The following is a 21,505-nucleotide window of genomic DNA, read 5'->3' on the forward strand; positions in this document are numbered from 1 at the left end:
GTGGCAGAGTTCTATTTTCTTCTCATGTCTTGGCTCCTCTGAGTGCTCATGGGTGTTTTTAAGTGTGTGACGTTATCACGACAATAATTGCTCTCATTGGGATGTCATTGAATAGATTGCCTGGTAGCAGCTCTCCCTCTTTTCCATTTTTCCAGGGACACAAAGTAGGATATGTGGGCGATGTGTTCTATTTGCTTTGGTGAAATGATATATGTCGTTATTAGTATTATAATGGATGAATATTTATCTTATTTTATGGCCAAAGACACTCAAACATGTCCCTTAATTTTCTGATATAATATTTATAAGCTTTAAAGGCAGGATACAAAACAAATAGTTATCATAAATACAACTTTGATGTTTGTAAAAAGCCTGCATGGGAAACAGGGTAAGAGTGTAAACAAGAGTGTCAGAGTTGTTTATTCATTTGTTGTTGAGTTGTGTCTTTTGTTCTGCCACTATAAATATTTCCATTTAGCAGAACAATAAAGGGCTGATAGCTTGGCCAGTTTTCTTTCTTTCCGCTGGATAGCTGTGTTTACTTATCTGTTGTTTAATTAAAGGGCCTCTTGTCTTTGGGCGTCCATTGTTTAAATAGCATGGCCATAGTCCCAGCAGAGGTCAAAGGGTCAACTGTTTCTTTTTTTTTTTTTTTTAAACCCCCCAACACACATACACACACACAAAGCCACGGTTCACCTGCAGCTCAGCCTGCAGCTCCCCATTGTGTGGCCCCATTTGAATTGATTATGTTTAGAGGGTTGCTTGTGATTGGTGGAGAAGGGTGTGGTTGATTGGATAGTTTTGTATCTTGTCAGCCAGGGAGTAACCTTGCGTGTGCAATCTGTCTGTATTCCGAAGAAGGTTGGAGACGCTACAGCACAACAGAGCTTGTTCTCATCCTGCCTGCATTGCCACTGCCTCTCCCTATCTACCTACCTCTCTCGCTCTCCCTCACTCTCTCTCTTACTCCCCACTCTCCCTCTCTGTGTCTCTCGCTCTCTCTCTCTTTTCGTGGCTGCTCTATTCTCCGCTCTGCTTCACTCCACACCGCGTGGCCAGGCTTTCTATTTACCCTGCCAGCTAAATGGAGTTTGTCAGGTTTGTCAATATGATTGAGTTCTTTGATATAGCTAGTGCTCTTGTTTAGAAACTTGACAATTTAATGTATCAGGGAAAATACAAAGGGGATTGTATTGTCTGGGTGTTGTTGATATTCTGTCATTACAATGGGTTAAATTTGTCATGCACATTTGCATTAAAGTTGCTGTGATCCAGAATTGACTACTTTGCTGGTAAGACACTCTGCATAGGCTTGTTTGACAGGCGAACCAAAAAGTACTGATGTTTAATCTATTATCTCTGAACTTCTTTGTGATTGTTTTGGATTTTTATGGGGATGTTTGAAGCAGTTTTACTTGGACGTAAAGTGTGCTTGCTTGTTTAAGGTGTGTTTTTGTGTTTTTATTTAGGAAACGGTCCTGAGTACTGGAATGCAGTAAATTGTAGTGGGTTTTTTGTTCCGCTTCTTTAGCCTTGTTTACTTTTCTGACAGTCAGCTAACCAGTTAAGCAAGATTTGGAGCAGTACCGTTTGATGTTTTAATGATGAATGGTTCTCAGAAACACTGCTGACAGATTTACTGTCTTTGCTAAAATTATTACATTTTTTTTTTGTTTGTTTTGTTTTTCTTTAATTTTGTTATAATTGTGCTACTTTGTTTTTGTTTGTTGTTTTTAGGAACTTTTATATATAAAATTAGTAGGAACCTTTCTTATACATTTTTCCTGCTGTGTTTTTTGTAGTGACTTCACGAGTTGCTCATTTTACCATAAATGAAATGAAAGCAGCTTTTTTGGCTCTATCGTTACAGTACATATTAGAGAAACTGTCACTTGTGTCTTCCTTAATTTTTTTTTTTTTTTTTTTTTTTGAAAATTGTACTTTTCCTGTGTTATCATTTTTATAATCGCGATTAATTTTGATCTCTTGTCTTTTTTTTAAGTTTTGAAATTTTCCCCAGATGAAAGAATCTTACCTCAATCATTTTTAGGAATTGACTTAAAGGCTTCCAAATAACTTTTTATTTTTTAAAGTTTGTGCAACATATTTGAGTTTTTACATCAGTGGTCAGGAAGTGGGTAGATGAAAAAGTGTAAGTGAAGAACAGTAGAGCAGATTGTCAGCTGGTAGAGCATAAGAGAACATCAAGAGGGCAATGTGCACTGTAATGTCGTGCAGCTGTGCCGAGACTCACAGTTTGGGAGAGCTGGAGTGCGAGCTGATTGGGTTGACAGTTTGTAATCAAAGTTGATTTATTGTTCATTAGTTGTGCATTAGCCCTTTCAGGCAGGGGCGTTATTTGTGCAGTGGCCTGTCAAGAAGAGGGGCTGCCAGCACCTGTCATTTCTTGACTACAACATCGGCAAACAGACTCTCGGTGTGTGCCACAATTGGGGCACTCATGGGGCGACCGCCAGAGTTCCCCTAATTTGCTGGGATATCCTTTACAGAGATGGCTTTTGCTTTGTAGTGGCGCAAGCAGACAGAACAGAAGAGCAGAGATGGGAATAGTTGAGAACAAGTGTGTACCACCACCTGATCCTTCACTCACAGATATGTGGAATAACTTCAAGAAAAGCTTTTATTGTGTCTTTTAATGTCCTAACTGCTTAGAGAATTGCTTCACATTTTTAGATGGAAGGATTTACAGCTTCCTGATGTAAAAAGATAGTTGTTGAACACATAAGGTACAGGTGTGAACTTTTTCACCACTCAGCCTCAATAATTTAAAGAATGAGGACCGCGGCAACAATGACAAATTGCACCTCCCAGAGTGAAATTTTTGTGTGATTTCTACCGTTTTAGTTCATTTCCGAAACATACTAATGAATACAAATCTTAAAACATTAAGGAGTTGAGAAGCGACACAATTTATGTCTTCTTGTCTGCCGTCATGGAAACAAGGATTAGGTGTTCTTTGCTGGATAATATAAACAATCTGCATGATGTCAGCCATTGTCTTTTGACTACAGTTTCATTTGAAAGGGATTTATAGGCTGTGATCTTAATTAAATCTCAACTGACTCAAATAATGCATCTGAACGACATGTCGTTGCATAACCGTGTAGAGGCGTGTGCACTTCACACCGAAAGATTATACTACAACATCGTTGGAAAAAGACCAAAATTAAGTAAAGTGTGATGTATTTGAAAATTACATACTACTCCCTGAATGTGAAGCCTCCTTAGCTGTTATTAAAATTTTTTAAGTTGTGAAATAACGTGCAGGTGTGGCAAAGGCTTTTTTCATTTACGTTACATTTACATGATGTTTACACTTAAATAGGGGGAACTGAGGGAAGTACAGTATTTGCATTTTTTTTAAAAAATGTTTTTGTATGCCTTACTCTTAATATTTTATTAATTGTTCCAATATTTAGTCAGTCAGTCTGTCTGCATCATTGTATTAATTTTGTTATTTTAGATAACTGGAGTGGTATTATCAAGATACATTCTAAACAATATTGTTATAATATGTATATGTGTGTGTGTGTATATACATGAGTGGGTTCTGGGTGCCCTGTGTGCATCAGCAGTGGCGAGAATCAGAGACACTACTCAGCTGTTGTTGGGATGAGCTCACCCGCTCTCCCGAGTAGTTTGTTTGTTTAAGGCTAACGGTGGGACTGGCTCCCAAAAACAGACTCTCCAGAAAAAGAGAAAAAGATAACAAAAAAACGGTAAAATTAAGTGAGTCAAAATCCTTTTACATGGAGTTGCTGCAAAACTCCAAATCATTCTCCCAGCTGTCCATTTAATAGTAAACAAAATGTGTCTGTGATCTCATTTTTCTACATCGTGAACATATTAAATGTTTACAATTTTCTGCCCGTATCTAAAACTGCATTTGTAATCATTTAGAATCATCAGTGTTGTTATATTTGTGTAACATCTTTTCTTTTATAAGACGCTGTCAGTTTTGGGTGGCGCAAATTAAAATGTTAATTTAGATTAAATAGTGACTTGTTCAACGGGCTAAAATCTGACATTTGACATCATTTCTCAAGTTTTCAATGTCAGAGAAAAGTTTTTTTGCAAAGTAAAAATAACAAGTTTTTTCCCCCATTCCATTTAATGGCAACTTTTAGATCGATGACCACTTGAATCAGAAATTCAAATTTGAGAAGTCACCTCCTCTTTTCCTCTTTAGTTGTCATTTTGAGCCAAACGCTACACTTTTGGCTAGTGAAATGTCTGAGCTGGTCTCACTGGCGTACTGCTCTTTGTCTCTCATTTTTTGTATCCTCTCATTTTCCTCTGTGTAGAATTTTTTTTTTTTTTTTTTGCCATCTCCATCTCCTTCTTTTCACCACCAGTAGTTGACCTCTCACATCTGACTGAATGGTCCGTCCCGGAAACACATTTATTAACTTACCGTATTATTATTATTACGTATTACCGAATTACCGTATCTTGTCAATGTTTCTAGTTAAACTTTTTTTTCTTTTCACATTTCATAATTTTTACTATATTGTTTCGTGTTGTGGGGTGAAGTCCTTGAGAACACAAGCATATAAAATTTGATGGTGTAAAATGACAACAGATGTCGATCTTCCATTCCTAAATAGTTTTAAGATTTTCTCTATGTGGCATAAAGTATTTTTGGAAGTTAAACATAATCTCCCAATGTAATGTGTATGTATACGAGTTTGTGTATTTGTCCAGCAGGCCTGTAGTTATACACTATATTACATCTGTCACTCTGCAGCTGTGCAAGAATGTTTAAGGTTTTAATGTTTATGTATGTGAGGCACCTGGAGAGCACCACCTTCATGAAATTCATAAACGTCAGCTATTTCTGGCATCCTCAGTATGTCCTCTTTTTTTTTTTCTTCCTCAACACACTCATATTGTTGAGTTGATTAGAGCTGGGCTCATTGGATCCCTTTCGCTATTAGCCCAGTACCAATGTCTCTTCTAGACTATCTTTAGATGGTAATATATTTTTGTAAATCATCTGGATTAATCCCAGAGATAACAGAGAGCATAATATGGGAGTACTCTAAATGGTGACTGGCGTCTTGTGTTTGCGTTAAATGGGAATGATACAGAGGCCGGGGCAATATTTTCTAGTTAAAGTGCTCCCTCCTGCCCTCCCTCTCAATAGCACCCCGTTTTAGGCAGATTTTCACTCCTGCAGCACACAATTAAATGCTGGTAGTAACATTGATCAATAGGTTAAGAAGTGTACAATCCCTCTTGCTGCTAATGATGTCACTCGTAATAGGTAATAAAATGGGAGTCTGTTATAGGCTCTTGTTGGGATTTTGCTCTGAGCAAACTAAAATATGTGTAGTACTAGTGTCTGGGAGTCAAATGATGGAAATAACAAGCTGTAGCACTTAACATCTGTTTTTTTAACAACATTTCAAAATACAAAATAATGTGCTTGTCATTCATTATATTTGCAGTTACTGCTTGAGAAGTGCTTGTCTGAATATCTAATCATTTGAAGCATGTCGTTACTTGGGATTAAGAACAATTAAAATGACATTTTGACATGGATTTAAAAAAAAAAAAAAAAAAAAGGTAACACTTTATAATAACTATACGTTTTACTAGTTAATAGATCATTAGTAAACTGTTGATAAATGATTTATTGTTTATTTGTGAAGTATTTATTAACGGTTTGTTAAGCATTTACAGGGTGTTCCACTATGGTTGACCCCATTCTAAATGCCAATGCTAGTTGATGGATCTTAATAAAACTATATACACTTTATGTTGAAGGTCATAAGTTTTATTGGTTAAATATACAAAGAAAAGTACAACTATTTATTGGTTCTATGGCAGATTTTCATAAATGTGCAACATGAGCGCTGCCTGCAAAATGCCTTATCAAAATGCCTTTTGTATTGAAGTGAACGGCATTTCTTAACCTGAAAAGATAGACATGCCAAACGTTAAACACAAAAACTTCAAACGTTTCTACACAAACTGTGTTTCAGGTTAAGAACACCCTGTAAATGCTTAACAAACTGTTAACAAATTCTTCACAAATCAACAATAAATCATTTATCAACAGTTTACTAAAGATCTATTAACTAGTAAAACGGATAGTTATTATAAAGTGTTACCCAAAAAACATGTTCATGAATATATAAAATGCGTTCGTCGCTAGCAGGAAAATAAGATGAATATCAATTATATTCAAATGCCATGTTTAACGTTTGCGTGTCAGAAAAATTGGGCCGCCTACTTGACCTTCAGAATAGTTCATAAAAATTAGTGATGCCAAGAGAAAAAAAGACCTTGTAAGAAAATGACTGTGAAATTAGCGAATTAGGAGGGGGGTGTCTATGCAGATGACAGGAGAAGTCATGTGCAAAACTCAAGATGAACTGCATATTAAGATACAATAGGGACGGGGGGATTAATATTGCATGTTCCTCCTCGACCCCCTTGTACGACCGCTGAAAATAAGAAAAATGAATGTGTTAGTCTCGCATTAAGGTTGAATCGCATTCATTGGCTCTAGTTTTTACAAGGGCAGCACATTGCATGTGGTTAGGGTAAAACAATAAAAATAAAAAATAAAAAACATTACCACGCCACTTCTTATTTGACATTGCTCTTTTAGGCATTTAACAGTACAATAATCCTCATGCTTCTTTGTTATTATTGTTGCTGTTTTAATAGGGAATAAACCTGAAAAGATTATAGGTGTGTGTCACAAAAAGAAATTGTTATAATCAAATTGCCTTTGTAAATGCATAGAAAAGAGTGTTTAGCAGATTGCTTTAAATTCTGATACCATTTGTGTAACCTTGACGTTCAAACCTTATGTTTGCCTGTTACCTTCATTCAAACAAACATTCACATATGTACATATTATTGCAAAAATGAGGTTAGGTTTATGTAAAAATACACTATCCAGTACACTTTTCTCATTCAGCTGTCAAGAATAGGCACATTTAATAGTATTGGAAATCGCATATTTAAATGGCAGCACCCAGATAGATGCCGAGTTTCATGCGACAAAGGAGCAATTAAGACCTCCTGACAAGTGTGGGGCCTTTTTAGTGTCACAACAAATCACTTGTTTTAAAGAACCACGCAGTCACACCTTTCAAGAGTTTGTTAGCGGCCTGTATGTTCTTCACCCTGGCTCCTCCTCCAGGCACTGCATATTGTCACAATAATAGATCAATGTTGACAGCAACTCTAATGAAATGTTCTCACATGACATGTTGCGTGTGCAATGAGTTTCGCGTCCTCAGGTATGGCATATTTGCCATATTTTATAAATGGCAAACACGGAGAAGCATCACAGGAGATGCGCATCATGTCCAATGGCATCAGGTTGTATGTGTGTGTTAAAAGGGATGCTGCTGAAAGGAGGAGGACAGATTTTTGGGGGGACTTTGGCTGGGCATCTCTGCAGGCGTGAACCATCCCTGGCTGTCAACTTCTTTAGTCCTTTTTTAGTTTTCACTTTAGTTTGAAGGGTAGAGTGGCAAAATATGCAAGCATTCTTGTCGGGGAGTGTTTCATTGACACCCACTCAGGAGAAAAAAGTCATGTTAAACTGAAAGTTTCTGGGTGTCTCGCTGTGGCTCAGCATTTCACTTATTTTCCATCTTGTGAATAACCCGATACCTTTTTCTGCGCAGGTTCCGGTGTCAGTGGCTATGATGACACCTCAAGTGATAACTCCTCAGCAGATGCAGCAAATCCTTCAACAACAAGTCCTGAGCCCTCAGCAGCTCCAGGTTCTTCTACAGCAGCAGCAGGCCCTCATGTTACAACAGGTATGGCAAATCAATTTCATATTGTGTCCATTTCACAAAGATGTACATTTTCTCAGAATTGTCATTATCAGAGGTGGGTAGTAACGCGTTACATGTACTCCGTTACATTTCTTGAGTAACTTTTTGAGAAAAATGCACTTCTAAGAGTAGTTTTACTAAGCCATACTTTTTAATTGAGTAGATTTGTGAAGAAAAAACGCTACTCTTACTCCACTACTTTGGTCTACACAAGAGTCGTTACATTTTTCCTCTTTTTTTCTAGTACATATTAGATTTTTTTTTTTGCTATAGCGATGCTATCGCCAAACGTAGCGCTACTAATTTCACCACTGGGACGTCGCAACAATAATCACATGACTCTTTTACACCAATCAGATGCAAGCTTGCCGTTCTATAATCACGCAAGCCTGTTCAATCACTTGTCCTTAAAGCACCGTAACAAACGAAGTATTTGACATAGAGCGCTGCTCTCAACATGGATCAAAATCGCGGATTTAAAACACTCTCCCAGTTTTTATTTGACACCGGTTGACCACAAAAAACTGGCGATATAAGGGCTTAGGTTTGCATAGGGACGGTAAGGACTAAACACTACCAACTTTTCTGGATGTTCAAATTGTCCCCATCAAATTTTAAGCAACCTTATTTACATTATCCAATCCAATGAATTCAGTTATATAGGTCATTCAGACTGTCTTCCCATATTTTGTAAGGATAGAATTGCGCCTAGCGTTATTAAGTGAATTATTTTATTATGTTCAGACTTACATGTACCTGTTTCAACTTGCTGAATATGCTGGTCCATTTTTTTCCCTCCTAAACACACATTCGATTGGGTGATGACTTGACCCCACTGATACACACATACACACACACGCACACACACCCACATTAGATATTAGTGATATTAGGGATATTAGACTTTTTTTTCCCCCAGCCAGCAGCAGCCACTGTAAGAAATGTAAAAATATGGCAATGTTGTGGAAGTGGGGAACACACCACTAATTTTGCTGATGAAAGTCCGACCTGCATTAAAGTTAGCATAATATTAAACTGTGTAAACCTGACCTGCAAAACTTGAGTAGAAAGCTGCTTAGAGAGAAGTATCCTCCTGCATGTGTTTTCTACTGTTAACGTTAAATTAACTGTGAGAAATGTAGTAAACCAAGGCTTACCCCCTTCCCCCCTTTTACTTTTTATTTATGTTGTCTTAAAGCAGCTTACAAAGGAGCTTTCATTTTTTGTTGTACTGTTTTACTTATAGGACAGCTCCATTTTTATTTATTTTTGTTATTCCTGACGAAGACGTTTTTTCAGTTATATTTAATTTCTTTATTTAGACAATGTTGAGTGGTCTTAAGACAAATGTTTATTTTTTTTTAATTCCTGAATAGTTAGATGATTAGCAAGCTTGTATATATTGTGCATGTTAATATAATTTATGTACAAATAATGCAATTTACATTTGCTCAAAAAATCCAGACATTTTTCTGGAATTTTAAAAATGTTTCTTTAGTAGTTTTTGAAAACAAAGGTTTGAATTGAACGGTGTAGGCTGAACCAATACACATAAAAGTTAGTATAAGTCAATACAGATTTATTTTGCATTGATCATTCTGAATGTCCCGTCTCCAGCAAAAACTGTACATGCAGGTTATGCAATTTCGTCCCTACCAATGTTGGTGACCAAACCTACGGCCTTGCAGCGATATGATCCTTTTAATTTCATAATTCCGTATTGGCCCGACCCCCTCTTTTTCAAGACTCAAGTTTGAAAAAATACTTTTTGAACACCAAATTAATTTTTACACAGAAAATAATTACAGTACATCTGAAACAAATGATTATAACAATGTATTTGAGAGAAAAAGCATGTTATTTTGGCTCATTCAAATCTTAATATCTGAACATTTAAATATGTAAACTAAAGTGCAATCACATTTGTAAATGGATGGCTACTGGTTTTTGAAATTTAAATAAACCAATCTATTGTGATAAAACAACAAGATTGCATTAACAATCAAAGTGAATTCTAACTGTAACTGTAGTCTTGAAACAAATCTGAATAAGGAGAACATTGCAATAAAATACTGCAAACTGGTTTAACTTGAGAGTAGCTGAGATCTGTCATGACAGAACATCGCTTCAATGATATCTGGCGCCATCTAGCGTCGTAAATGGGTATGATGTCTAGACCGCGAATATAAGACGACCCCCACTTTTTCAGTCTTATTTCAATGCACAAAAACGCTGTCTAATATTTGGGCCAATACGGCAGTAACTATGAAGAACCACAGTATTCACTACTCAAACTAGGAACTATTTTCTCCACTAGAGGGCAGGTCACTCATGCTCTTTGGACAAATAATGCTTCATTACTGGTTGTTGTTTTTTTTCCCTATTTAATGACCCCCCCCCCCTCCCCCCCTTTGGATTAATGTGGTTATGTAATGGGTTATTGTACAGTATCATTACAACACCAGTTCATATAGATACGTTTGTGCTGAGACAAAAAAAAATACCATTGTTTACAATGTTACTCATTACTTGAGTATTCTTTTCAGTGGATACTTTTTTACTTGGTCTTGAGTACATTTTTGGGATGACTACTTTTATTCTTACTTGAGTAATAGTATTATTTTGACGTAATGCTACTCTTACTTGGGTAAAATATTGGCTACTTTACTCACCTCTGGTCTTTATTCAAATACTTTGAACATCAAGATTGTCACCTAGCAATGAGTGACATACCGTACTGTTTGTCATATCTCCCTGTTTTTTCTGTAGCAGCAACTTCAAGATTTCTACAAGAAGCAGCAAGAACAGCTCCACCTCCAGCTTCTCCAACAGCATGGAGGCAGCAAGCAGACTAAAGAGGTAGACTGACATCATTCCAACTGCCTGCCAGTATGAAAACCATTGACCAGACAGAGCATGGAAGACATGTGCGCTTCCTCCCTCAAACCCATCTGCCTTCAGACTGTGGTTAAAGCACGGAAAAGGGGGGGAGTCAAGTGCACCCATGCTTCTGATTAGTATGTCAGACGTTTTGGTTAAATGGCAAAGACTGAATCATCGTATACAGTACTTTTTAAAGTTTTTATTTCCCCTACTGTCCCCGTATGCTGTTTTTCAAAGTTTGTATCCATAATAAACAAGTGTACTGGGCAGCAAAGACATGCGCTCCTGAGAGTCGTGTGTAGGACATAATGAAAGGCAGAGGGGGGGAAAGGCAAGAACACGGCGCATATAAATCTGAGAGGCTTTTCTTGGTAATTAACATGGAAATGGCAGCGGATGAGAAGGCATGTAATTGTGAGATATCAGCGCACAGAGCGCTCCCAGCTTTGTTGTCTGTGTTGAGGTTTTTATTTCTTCTCCCATCTTTCTCGTTTGCACTCTTCTGCTCCCCCCAGTACAGCGGGGCATGCTCGTAGGCTGCAGCTTAATGCGTGCTAATGATTGGCGGATACGTGCATCACTATGGACAAAGCAAATTATTGCGCGGTCAGAAGAAGTTCAAAGACAATCAGGGAATTTTCACTCGTCCCCATTGAGTTGAGTGTTTGGAGAGAAGAGGAAGCTGAGAAAACGGAGCCCGTGTTAAAAGCGGGCACATCCACGCATGCTCGTGCTCACGTGCCTTCGTGCTGTCAAAGCTCCCAGCTTCAAAGTCGAAGCTCCCTAATTAATGAACTGCGGGCTTCAGTTTGGACAAGTCGTGGCGTGATGCTCCCATAAATCAACATGACAGCACAGCTCCTCGGCCTCAGATAGGGCCTGTCACTAAGTCGCATCTGATGTAAACACAAGAGGAGCAAGTCAGACAAAAAGAAAGGGGTGGAGGAGGCAAGGAGGGGCAATTGATCAGTTGAATAGAGCATGAGAATAGGAGAAAAAATAACTTTTGAAGTATATTATGTATGATCACAGGAAATAGATGCAGCCCCGTGAGGCTTTCCCTCTGTGCTGTCTTTCTCTCTCCACTCTTTTTTTTCTGTGGCATTTCTAGAAGCCATCAAACGAGAGAATAAGAATTATGCTGTGACTCCCTAGTGGCTGCCAGACAATAACCCCCTGTTGTTACTTTGTGCCCCTTTTTATTTTAAAGACATCAAAATTTCATTTTTCAAAGATCTTTAACTTTATATTTGAAGCTCTACAATAAAGGCCTGCCACTGCCACTCTTTATCATTTGTCAGGGACTATATTTTTCTCTCCCTTGTGCCACTTCTTGTTAACCTCTTATTTGGTCTGTTGGTTCTGCTGTTTTTTATGTGTCTGCATGCTGGGACTGCACAGGAGCCCCCTGTCATTTGACGGGCCCAGATGATAAAACATGCAACGCGGAGAGAGTTAAATTAATTTGCAATACTCAGTGTTTCATTCCTTCGCTTTTTTTCAGAAAAGCCAACTTCTATTTATTAAGAGTTTTGATGAAAGGCGTTGTTCCCTGTGAACTACCACCCCCGTAGCGCGATTCTTTGTCTCAGATTGTCAGTGAGGAACTAGCTGAGGGCAAACCACTAAAGAAACAAGAAACTTCTCTCACACTAATGAAAATAAGAAGCCAACCACCTTTCAATTAATCAGGCACATCATAGAAAATCACAGTCCGTCGGCATCCTAGAATCCTCTCCGGGATCCTTGTCATGTCTCGCTCTTCTCATCTTTCGGATTAAATCACACATTTCATCTTTAGCTACTGTTCTTCACTTATGAGTTCACCCTTTTTTCTTTGAAGCACCTTTACCATAGCCGAACCAGTGAGATGCCACTTCTGTTTAATTAGGCCTCATTATGTCCAAACACATGCAAAATTCCAGAAGTTGCTGGGCTCGAGGGACTCTACATCCTTTCCACATGAATTTTATCTGGTTTTTATTTCCGACCTGCCAACAAGTGACCTGGCAGCTGCTTGCCACTGAGACATTTTTTGTATGCACTCAGTTGTGACAAGTAAACAAAGCGTGATGTATCCTGTGTTAGCCAACTGGGTGCGGTACACGGCTTGGCACAGTTTTTAGTGCCCCCCTACTCTCCTCCCATTTGCTCTATCACTGGCCTTCTACACTCATGTGTTTGTTTTATCGATTGCGAAAGAAGCCGTTTCCTTAGACATACTTTTGTCTATGGACGACTCATAAGAGATGAGGCATATGGTGAGGCACGTGTGCAGAGAAAGAGCAATAAGCATAATCACAAGTGAGTTTAAAACATTTTTAGTCGATCCATTGTTGCTTAGAAATTTGTTAAAGTTGGATGACAATTTGCAGATTTGAAATTGTTCATTATAAGGAGGGAAAAAAATCTTTTAAAAGGTTCATAAACAAGTGTTTACTTGAGACCATAGGTGGGTAGTAACGCGTTACATGTACTCTGTTACATTTACTCCATTACATTTACTTGAGTAACTTTTTCAGAAAAAATGTACTTCTAAGAGTAGTTTTACAAGCCCTTCTTTTTACTTGAGTAGATTTGTGAAGAAAAAACGCTACTCTTACTATGCTACTTTGGGCTACACAAGAGTCGTTACATTTTTCCTCTTTATTCTACATATTAGATTTTTTTTCCCCCAGCGATACCAAAAATAGCTCGATGAATTTCACCAATGAGACGTCGAACAATAATCAAATGACTCCATTTTACCAATCAGACGCAAGCTTGCCGTTCTATGATCACGCCAGCCTCTTCAATCAAGTGGCGTCTTTAAATCACCGTAAAAAATTAAGTGTTTAACATAGCGCACTGCCCTCAACATGACTCGAAAGTGCAGATTTTACCTTCTCTCCCAGTCTTTATTTGGCACCGATTGACTACGGAAAACCTTTTAATTTCATAATAATAACCAATATGGAACAAGTATTTACTATTCAAACTAGGAACTATTTTTCCACTTGACGGAACTCATGCTCCTTGGATTAATAATGCTTTATTTCTGTCTTTTTTTTCTCTCGCCAGAATTCAATGCCTTTTTTGTATTTCTTTGGCTTAATGTGGATATTTAATGAGCTATTGACTTATTGTACAGTATCATTGTAACAGCAGTTCATACAGATAACTTTGTGCTGAGAAAAAAGACACTGTTAAAACAAACAAACAAACAAAAACATTTGTAAGCAGTTACTCACAATGTTACTCATTACTCAAGTATTCTTTTCACCAAATACTTTCTTACTTTTACTTGAGTATATTTTTTTGGATGACTACTTTTACTTTTACCTGAGTAAGATTATTCTTAAGCAGGGGTGAAAGTGGGCCAGAACGGTCAGGAACGCAGTTGCGGTATAATTTCAGGGCCAGAACGCAGTTCCGGTATAAGAATTAGGGCCGGAATGCTGTTCCGGTATAAGATTCAGGGTCGGAATGCTGTTCCGGTACACGGTGCTTTGATTCCAAAAATATGAAAGCAACTGTCAAAATGCTATGTTAAAAAAAATGCTAAGCTGCCACAAATGCATTTCAGCTCCAAGAAGAAAAAAATCTACCAACATCAGATTTATATACACAAGTGTTAACAACAAGCATAATTAAGTGCTTGAGTAGCGTAATCCGTTACCACCAATATTTATTATTGATTTTATTTCATGGACGCCATTCAGGTTTCCCCAGCTGCTGCAGGTATCCGAGTCTGACGATGATGAGTCACTTTGCACGCAGCAAAGCAAAACACCTGGACTCATTTATCCGTTCAGTTGGCTGACATACTGACATGTGATCAGCAGAGATGGTTAGCTCTGATTGGTTCAAATATGCACGTTTTCTTGAACAGCAAAAAAAAAAAAAAAAAAAGCTTGTTGAATTGATGCGACAAAAAAAAGGGGGCAATGCAACATAAAATGGATCAAATCTTTAAGAGCAACGAAAGAGTTAATGAGGTTTATTTATCATATTTAGTTTTATTTACTCTGATGGGGAGGTTAAGAACATATTAGCTGTCAATGTGCACTTTGGACTTTGTTTTATTTGTTCATTTATTTTAGGCTACTTATCCATTTCCTTATGCTTTAAAAAAAAGTCAGTGTTTGAATATATATCTTCAAAATATATTCCATTTCACTGTGTAATATGTCATTTGTACTTATTTTTCTGAATGTATGTGACTTAAATCTTTATTATTTAAAAAAAAAAAGTAAATGTTTACATTAACTAATTTCCTTATGATTTAAAAAAAAAAAAAGTAAATGTTTGAATATATATCTTCAAAATATATTCCATTTCACTCTGCGTAATATAAGTCATTTGTACTTATTTTTCTGAATGTGTGTTACTTATATCTTTATTATTTAAAAAAAAAAAAAAAAAAGTTTACATTAACTTCATTTTTTAAAATATATATTATGTTCTTAAATAGTTAAAATTGAGATTGAGAATAAGAATTAGGAGATGGTGGTTGGGCTTATTGCTGTTTTTGTTAACTTTTATTTTGCAAATCATTGAAAAAATACAATTTTGAATTAGGGCTGGGCGATATGGCCTTAAACATGTATCGCGATAAATTGAGCAGCTTTATCTCGATAACGATAAATGACGATAAATTCGCCCAAGCGGACTGTTATATAATTTGAAAATCTGAATCAATGCATGAAATACAGATTAACTATTTCTTGTTGATTTATTTACCAGCATTCAATTTGATATACTGTATTTAACAATTGTACATGCAGTCTAAACATTAAATTTATAAAAAATTAGGGCTGTCAAAATTATCGCGTTAACTGGCGTTAATTAATTTTTTTAATTAATCACGTTAAAATATTTGACGCAATTAACGCACTTGCCCAGCTCAGACATATTTAAATGTCACTAGAGTGAAAGGCCCACTTGTTAATTGTGTTTTGCGGAGTTTTGCTGCCCTCTGCTGGCGTTTGGGTGTGACTGATTTTATAGTGTAAGTAATTATTGCCATCAACAATGGCGGGCTACTAGTTTATTTTTTGATTGAAAATTTTACAAATTTTATTAAAACGAAAACATTAAGAGGGGTTTTAATATAAAATTTCTATAACTGATTTAGAACTGATTTATTGTTATAATAAACAAATACAGTCCTTATGTACCGCATGTTGAAAATATATATCCATCTTGCGTCTTATCTTTCCATTCCAACAATAATTTAGAGAAAAATATGGCATATTATATAGATGGTTTGAATTGCGATTGTGATTAATTACGATTAATTAATTTTTAAGCTGTAATTAACTCGATTAAAAATTTTAATCGTTCGACAGCCCTAATAAAAATGTATTGTAAGCAATAAGAATTCAAGTATGAACATTTATAACAGCGTGTTTGACTTGAACAATGTACATTGTCAAAATCAATATGCCTGTGCAAACATGTAATTGTAACACAAATGACTTGCAGCTTGAACAGTACACTTCAAAAAGACAACTTATTGTTAATGGCTGCTGTGATATAATTATTAAATACAAGTGTTTACTTTATGGTTTAAGGGTCCCCCCCCCAGTGCATTTTTTTTCATAAATGCACGCACAATAAAAATAGCTGGGGCCATTTCTCGGTCATTTTAGTTTCGCCGTTGGATTGTACTTTATGCAGAATTCTTTACCATCACAAAAGCTATCAGAGGAATCACACACACAGATACAAAATAAGAGCCTCTATCCGACTCCATAACGTTCATTTGTAGCGTTAGCCGCTAGCTAGCGTTAGCCTGGCTACCAGTAGAAAGCACCATGTCCGGAAATCGTGAGAACAAAGGAGGACAGCGGGTGAAAGCCCGTCTGGATGCCACCAAGAGTCTACTAAATGTCGGTTGAAAGTTTGGTGAACCTCCCTTAAGCCACACTCCATCACGTTTTGCTTGTAGCGTTAGCTGCTAGCGTTAGCTTACCGGGCTTTTGTTTGATTGGCTTCCTGATGATCACGTGACTCCCTACGTAAGCACATTCACTGCTTTCTTAAAGGGGAATGAACATAGACGAACAACACAGAATCAAAGCGGGATGAAAAGACTATTTTCTTGTTTTATTAATTTACCGAATTTACCGACATGGTCAAAATTACGTCGGTCATCGTTAAGAATTTCGGTGACGGTAAATTTTCGGTTTACCGCCCTGCTCTATTTTGAATGAAAATCAGTTTTTTGTATGTGTTATAGAAATAACTGTCCTAAAACAGTTTTCTTTGCATTTCAGTAGTTTAAGAGGTTTGAGAGACCCCCCCCCCCCCCCCCCCCCCCCAAAAAAAAAAAAAAAAAAAGAAAAGAAATATATAAATAAATGTTCTGCCTCTGTGGCAACCTTCACGTCGGGGAGTTTCAACAAGAAATTCTAGCCACTTTCACCCCTGTTCTTAAGTAACACCACTATTACTTCAGTACAATTTTTGGCTCTTCTGCCCACCTCTGCTTCAAACTACCCATTCATGTCTCTGGTAGATTGCCAAACTAGAAAAGAGGAACTGCTATATTCCCAACTGATAGGATATCACGGTATTATACGCAACAAGCCCTTTCAGTAAAATTAATTGTACTGGCTTTAAATATTAACTCTGGCTCTTCAGTTTCAATGACTGTTTTTTTGTTTCCTTTCTAAAAGTGTCAATGTCTGTCTTCAGCAGCAGGTGTCAGCACAGCAGTTGGCCTTCCAGCAGCAGCTCCTTCAGGTCCAGCAGGTCCAGCAACAACATCTGCTCAACCTTCAGAGGCAAGGGCTGCTCTCTATCCAGCCTGGACAAACAGGCCTGCCGCTGCAGTCGCTTGCGCATGGTCAGTACAGTATATCACTAAACCTATTCAATAAGTATGCTGTTGTATTCAGCTACCTCTTGGTCATCAAAAGAAAAAAGTGAGATATAGGATTGTGCTATTTATATATTGTATTCATTCTTCTGAGTTTAAAGTTAATGTTTTAGTTTACAAAAACACAGTTAGTATCGGCAATTTAGTTTATTTTTGTCCTGTCTCCTCTGATGTCAATTTTTTTTTTCAGCAAAAAAGAGAAAAAGACATTGACTTGATCATTATCCCATTGAATTGCATATAAAATGGAGCATTACTGGAGTCAGTCATGATGAACCTCGACTCACTTCTCCATTCATAACTTTGGAAAAGCAGTGATTTAACGACATGTTAAAAACTTTCGATCCGATGTATGTGCTGCAAATATTTTTCTACGGTCACTTTGCCTCACTTGTACAGTTCCGAATAAAGACATGAGAAAACTTCAAGTTTAGCATATTTAGATAGATATGCAGCACTGTTAACTGAGTCACTCTGAAAAGTAGCTGAGGTGGAAGCCTGACAAAATAGTGTTGCCATGTTTGTAATCATGACGAAAACAGCAGTATTTTTTATTTTGTTTTAAAGTAATCTGAATCCACCTACATTATTATAATAAGCACACTCTATTGTTAATCACATTTTTAGCAATAAAATAAAATATTGTACAGTAGGCTACATAAAAAAATAACAGTAATCATACACCTAAGCCATTCCAAACTTCATTATAAGCAGCTACCATGCAAAGAACTTTGGCAAAGTTGAACTGTCATTCCTAAAGTATCATTCGGCTTGCTTGTTCGGGAGTCATTACATCTGTTTGGCCAACAAGTTTGTGTCTTTATTTATTCTTTTATTATTCGTTAAGGAGTTGGTCCCCTTGTGACAAAAGACACTGTCGTAAGGGTTTCAAAACATGGCATTCACTATTCATTCGCAGCTAAGACAAACAGTTTTGAAATAACAAGATAAGGGTGATTAAAAACAGGAGGGTTCAGAGGTGCTTAGGTAATAGGCACACACAAACACGTTTGTACAGTCGTGTTATTGTTTGGACTGGGTATGGAATCACTCATCCGCTTGCAGGCAATTGCCGCGGGCACGGGCGTGGAGCGCTGCTGTGTTGAGTGTGCTTTGTAGAATTGCTTTGTGTCACATGTCTAGCAAACAAACACACACCCTTTGAGTAAAGCATTATACGGGCGATATGAACAGATACTGTACTTTTAGGAGCTTTTGCAACAGCCCCAGTACATCCTGTTTATTCTGTGTCATCATCGTCTCATAAATGAATGCCATGCAGCATCATGTTTGTGTGCATCCGTGTGTAGACTTAAACGTTACCTTTCATTTTACATTTAGTTTAACAGTATTACTTGATCACCGAGCTGATGTATTATCGAGCTCAATTTTTGTGAGCAAAGCAGTACTCAAAGTCATAAAATTCTTGCAATGAAAACTATTAAAATATTTTTGTCAGTGGCTAAAATCAAAACTTTTGCTCTCTTTGAATAAAAACGTTCTATTGCCACTGATCTTAAGTTAATGCTATTAAAACAGATGTTATTAATAGCTCAGGGGATCCGTTCTTGAAGGTGGCATCGTCATTAATTTTTGTTTGGCTCAACTAGAGAAAGAGTTTAGTTTATCCTCACAATTCATTGATGTTTAACTCTGTGCCTCTGACAGCTGTTACATTACTTAAGCTACTGTTTCAGTCCCCCGTTTGTCTTCTTATTCAACGCATTTTATGCTTGACTGTTTGAAGTTATTGATGACCTTTCTGTTTTCCACATCACTTAACTCTTTCATGCATCAGTGGACTTGGCCTATGGTGCTGTGATCTAATCTACAATATTCGCCATGCATTTAACACTGGGTCGCAAGTGATGACTTTATCTGCTCTATCTGGGCTTCAGTGATCATTGATTTAAACTCAGGCGTAATAAATTGGCATCATACTCTTCTTTCGCTCATTATAACGTGTTGCTATTTTGTGAAGCTATAGCTTGCAGTCTTGTATTTTTTTTCCTCCATAAGTAAAGCAAGAAACTGTTCATTTCCTCAAATTATTCATACACTGGTCAGATTCTGTGGTAATTGACTCAGAGGTTTTGCTTCTGAAAGTTGAGCAAATTTTGCACATTAATTGTTGACTGGGTAAAAAAAAAAATTATACAGGAAAGCGTGTGAAGAAAATGTGAAGAATGTTATCTAAATTCACTATTTACACTGTTTTTCATAGCTTGGATATTCAATGACTAATATCTTTTGTCCTTTCTGTCAAAAGAATCTAGTAGATTTCACTTTATCTTACTTTTGCCAGTACAGTGATCCCTTGCTACTTCGCGCTTCAAACTTCGCGCTCTCAGTCCATCGTACATTTTTTTTTTCCAATTAAAAAACAAATAAATACAAATGAACCATCCCGAGCCGATCACGTAGTCGCACTCTCCCTCCTGCTGCTCTTAGTTGGTCAGGCAGTGCACTGGAGTTGCTTGTTAAACTTAACGATGATTGACAGGCATTAAAGTTTGAAACTTCAAAGCGCCGCATGCGTCATTCATCGTTTAACGTGTTAAAGAGTTGCTGTGGCAATTATTATGTGTAATTGAGCAGCTTGAGCGGATTTGAGTGGAGTCACTCAATGAAGCATTTAATAAAGACAAGCATTTGTGTACTTTGTTCTTGTGAAAAAAATAATTCGGTGTTTGTGAAAAAAATAATTCGGTGGGACAGTAACATGTTTAAAACTTATCATAATCCTTACATTAGAAGTGCTTAAAAATCATTGATTAAAATATTTAGATACATGAAAGTTTTATTATAATTTGGGGGAAAAAAGTGGAGAAATCATGTCTTATATGTATCTCTTTCCAATGCTAAATCTGAATAAATACATTGAACACACATTTTTTTTGTGCTCTTTTGTGGTTTTTCACTTATCGCGGCAGGTTGTAATCCAATTAACCGCAAAAAATGAGGGATCACTGTGTATGTAAAGAATTTGGGGCTTAACTCTATAGCCAGAAAATGGTGAGAAAAATAATTTTTTGTACGTGTATTGCATCAGTTTTTTGTGTCATCTGTTTTCTTAGAATGAAATCCTTATCAAATGATTTTAATTGATGCTTTCCAACTGTCTGTAGAAATTTAGTCAAAGCCTTTAGAGTTTGGATAACAAATTTGAGTGAAACACAATTTTGAATTGCGTCGTCTGTATTCGTTTCTGTGACCGAAATTATTTTGACATTAACGTTCAAAGTCTTAAAAGCAGTTAGATGATATTTGTTATAAATTATAACAATTTGCTTGAAAGGATAAAACCCACCCCCCACCTCTCATCACCACAACAGGCACAAATATTTTTACACACACTTGCCCTGATAAAGAGTTACCAGTGCTTTTATTCTCCCTTTGTTGAAGGGTTGAATTTGTGTTTTCATTTAATTGCAAAACACACAACAGCATATGCACATGGTGGCATCTTGCCCCTCTGCAAGAGGACTAGTTGCGGCACAACATCATTTAAGTTGTCTCTGAGAGGCCAGTGGGACGGTGACAAGATAAATTTGCCGGTAATATGAAAGCAAAGAATGTGGCCAGCCATGAAGTGCCCACAGAACAGCGGCACATCAGGGACAGTTGTAGGTAATACAACCGACCTGTCAGTGATTGATACATCCAGCCGTAGGTTACTGGTAATGGTTCCTGCAGCAAAAAAAGCAGGACATATTTCAGGCCTAGGGGTGCATATCAGCAGGCCAGTGATTACTGCAACATAAACAGGGGTGCAGTAAGGTCCCAGCCTGACGGAACAATAAACTAATAGCAATGTCACTGTCCCCCCATGACACTGGCACTGTGTGCGAGGAGTAACAGCCTGGTTTAAAGAGCTGAGAGCACTGGGGGCCATTTTTTATTTCTAGGATGATGGCCTGCAACT

General features: G+C 37.2%; 1 protein-coding gene across 12 annotated transcripts in view; it reads left to right on the forward strand.

Moving 5' to 3' along the window:
* Positions 1 to 21,505, forward strand: part of foxp1b (forkhead box P1b) — a 251,941-nt gene that overhangs the window by 188,340 nt on the left and 42,096 nt on the right. For 6 of the 12 annotated variants that reach the window (XR_009064346.1, XM_057845264.1, XM_057845263.1 and 3 more), the window contains 3 exons: positions 7,677 to 7,814; positions 10,602 to 10,691; positions 17,397 to 17,547. Coding sequence is in view for 11 of the 12 variants with exons in the window: in XM_057845264.1 (XP_057701247.1) it covers positions 7,677 to 7,814; positions 10,602 to 10,691; positions 17,397 to 17,547 (379 nt within the window). In the remaining variant the exon portion in view is untranslated. Of the gene's footprint in view, positions 1 to 870; positions 1,102 to 7,676; positions 7,815 to 10,601; positions 10,692 to 17,396; positions 17,548 to 21,505 lie in introns of those variants that run through there. The other 6 variants (XM_057845259.1, XM_057845262.1, XM_057845257.1 and 3 more) reach the window with 4 other exon arrangements.

Source organism: Corythoichthys intestinalis, chromosome 9 (genome assembly GCF_030265065.1).
Source record: "Corythoichthys intestinalis isolate RoL2023-P3 chromosome 9, ASM3026506v1, whole genome shotgun sequence".
Classification (NCBI taxonomy): domain Eukaryota; kingdom Metazoa; phylum Chordata; class Actinopteri; order Syngnathiformes; family Syngnathidae; genus Corythoichthys; species Corythoichthys intestinalis.